Source organism: Lipotes vexillifer, unplaced genomic scaffold, assembly GCF_000442215.2.
Source record: "Lipotes vexillifer unplaced genomic scaffold, Lipotes_vexillifer_v1.1 scaffold404, whole genome shotgun sequence".
Classification (NCBI taxonomy): Eukaryota; Metazoa; Chordata; class Mammalia; order Artiodactyla; family Lipotidae; genus Lipotes; species Lipotes vexillifer.
In genome coordinates this window covers 336,668-340,023 of record NW_006777380.1, presented here as the reverse complement: position 1 = coordinate 340,023, position 3,356 = coordinate 336,668, and the positions used below count along the sequence as shown (strand labels likewise).

Here is a 3,356-nt window from a genome sequence, read left to right as displayed (position 1 = left end):
GAATGTTTAAGTGCAACATCAGTTCTTAAAGAAAAAGCAAAGTGATCTAGGATATGTCTCCCCTGCAAGAGGGAATTTAGATTTACAATTAACATGAAAATCATGTATCAGACTTATGCAGGAGATTTTACGCTTGATTCCTTAAGAGTCTTCTCTCCACACAGCAGCCAGAAGACAGTTATCTTAAAAGAACAATGACCAACAACTATTCCCCACTTAAAACCTTCCAGTGCTGCCCACGGCAACTAGAAATAAACCCCCATTCCACAGCATGGTCTATCAAGCACACTGTGAACTGGCCCTGGGCGCTCTCTCCCCGTCACTCACTCAGCTCCAGCCACACCAGCCCTTCTGTCTGTTCCTCAGCTCTGCCAAGCATCTCCCAACTTAGTGACTTTGTACTCGCTGATTTCTCTCCCTCACAGACTTTTCCCTCAGATCTTCAAATGTCCCCATCTCAGAGGGACTTTCCCAATCTAAACTAGCCAGTGCCTTTTCACCCCCCTCTTTCATCACTTTCTGTAACATTTCTCTCATTTTTTAACACCACTTATCATACATGAAATCATGTTCATTTTATTGTGTATCTATTTCCTGCCTGCTCTCTTCCACGCCTTAGCAGGTCCCTGAAAGGATCACCATTATCTCCAGTACCTAGAAGGTTCCTGGCACGCAGTAAAGGCATATGTTGACTGAATAAATGAATGAATAGTTGGGCAACTTTGGGTTAATTAATTAAGCTCTGAGCTACTAGCCAAGCAAATAAAAAACAGCAAACTGCTTCATTTATCACTCACTCAATCTCCCTCTTCCACTCACTAGATTCTTCCACACAAATCAGAAAGAAAACTTAGCAAGAACACAAGCCCAACAAAGAGGCATGAACTAGGCTTCAGGTTTATTTATTAGGCCAAGATTTTGAAATACATGAAAAGAGCTTACTACATGGACACCTAACATTCATTTTAGAGTACAGTAAGGTAATGACTTGAGTATAACAGCTCTAGTTAAGAGCTTCTGAAACACCAACCCAGTAACTCTAACATTGGGAAAGGTAAAAAAGAAATCTAAAATTAAAACAAAAACACCATAAAGAAAGGAACGACTGCCCTTCCACTTTAGATACCAGCTAATACTTGATTAAGGAACATAACATTAAAGAAATTGAGTTAAAGAAAGCAAAATTTTAAAATCTTTCTTTGTACTTTTACCACTTCTACCACTTTTTAGTACCTATCAATTACTATGTTTTACATCAAGCATTAGAGTTTTATACCTTGATAAAATTATAGGTTCCTGAATATTTTAAATAGTAAATATTCTAGATTAAAAATCTGGTATGAAAAATTTTAATGAAAACAATTATACAAAAATTAAATAGCAAAACCATTTAAAATGACTTACAATTCAAACAGATTTGGCTTACTGATATTTCTCTATCAGCTTGTTTTCATAAGAACTTATTATTTCCAGCTGAAAAAAATCTACTTATACGATTGTGGTAAGAAGAAATGAGAATAAAGTACATAAAGCTCGTAAGCCTGTGCTCAGCATATATTGCTCATAAATATTAGTTTTTCTTTTATTATTACTTTTTATTATTACTTTGAAAAAACACATACAAGTTTTACAAAACACGTCAACTTCAGTTAAAAGTTTCTTATACAAGACATAGCCACATGTGAGGAATCTAGCCTAGCATTTTTTGAAAACAATTATATTTTCCTCTGAGTGACATACTACATAAAATTTTACTTCAATAACTGATAAAAATTCCTCACTAATAAACCAATTTCTGAAGTCTAATTATATAGCTTCATGTTATAATTTATGAGGTCTTTTAGAGGATATATATATTTTAAAAAGTACAAAGTTACATGATCAGGAAAAGTACCTTTTAATAAGTAACCAAAACATTGTGAAATATTCCTCTTACTACACATACGGCTCAGTTTCATCTTAATTTTGCCCCCCCAAAAAAGATGGCTCTAAATAGTAAATGAAACAGTTATGTTAATAGAAGGAAGCACAATGAACAACTAACATGTTACCCTGCCACTGGCTATGCCTTATGAAATGTTTTACAATTTCAGTCATGCTTTTACTATTGCCACTTCTAGTATGCTAATTAAGATAAAGCTTAACATTCTGTCCTTCTAACAACCGCTGGAAGAGAATAGAGAGATGAATGTGAATATATATCATGTTCTACAACATTCACTTTCTAATATTCCAAATTTAACAACTTATTGAAATCTAATCTGAGGTATATTAAGAGATCAAACATTTTTTAATCCACACCATGGGCTATGTACCATGCAAACACTAAAACCACAACTGCACACACTGGAAAGAGATAATATTTATATTTTTGCCACAGAGTTAGCTCAACTGCCACTTCATCTCTCTTTCTGTTCTTCTTCCGACGACCCTTCAGTCTGTTTTCAAAAGCCTCCAGTTCGGCCTAAATCAAAACAGTATCATTTTTATTAAATTCAATACACACATTGATTTAAAATTTTCCACTTAGATAAAAATAAATTTGAGAAATGTTTTAATAGTAATGGTATACAATAAACATATTGATTTGATTTTTTAAAAAAACATCTTTCCACTACTGATTGTATTCAACAAACTTAGGTAAGCAGAAAGGGAACTAGGGAGTAGTGAAAGATTATTTCAGATTGAAGGCCTGCCTTTGATACTAAATACAGAAACATCTGATTTAAAATATAGACATTAGTTTTTGTTTTTGTTTTTGTTTTTGCGGTGCACGGGCCTCTCACTGTTATGGCCTCTCCCGTTGCGGAGCACAGGCTCCGGACGCGCAGGCTCAGCGGCCATGGCTCACGGACCCAGCCGCTCCGCGGCATGTGGGATCTTCCCGGACTGGGGCACGAACCCGCATCCCCTGCATCAGCAGGCGGACTCTCAACCACTGTGCCACCAGGGAAGCCCCTAGACATTAGTTTTATACAACAACACCATTAACCTATAATTAATGGGGCTCTATAATATAGAGCTTCTAGTAAGTGCTAACAGATAACCCATTAGAATAAAGATACCTATAATTCTAGTTTTAATACAATGCTGGTATAATAAACATTACTGGCTTGTATGGAAGAAATTCAAGTGAGTGAGGAGAAAAAAGCTGCTGGAAATTGATTCCTCTCTGTCAAATACATTTCAAAACACAGAGTAAAAATTCTTCAGGGGAAAAATGCTTCCTGCTTTAAATCAAAATGACTCTTTTAGAAAGTAGAATTATATAAAAAACTCGTTCTAAAAAAGGATAACTAGGGCTTCCGTGGTGGCGCAGTGGTTGAGAGTCCGCCTGCCGATGCAGGGGACACGGG

At 35.9% G+C, this 3,356-nt stretch overlaps 1 protein-coding gene across 1 annotated transcript in view; it reads right to left on the bottom strand.

Annotated features, from left to right (window-relative positions):
- Positions 1–1,326: 1,326 nt before the first annotated feature.
- NFXL1 (nuclear transcription factor, X-box binding like 1) overlaps positions 1,327–3,356 on the bottom strand; it is a 54,038-nt gene continuing 52,008 nt past the window's right edge. The window contains exon 23 of the mRNA XM_007450970.1: positions 1,327–2,464. Coding sequence (XP_007451032.1) covers positions 2,291–2,464 — 174 coding nt within the window. The 3' untranslated portion in view covers positions 1,327–2,290. The remainder of the gene's footprint in view (positions 2,465–3,356) is intronic.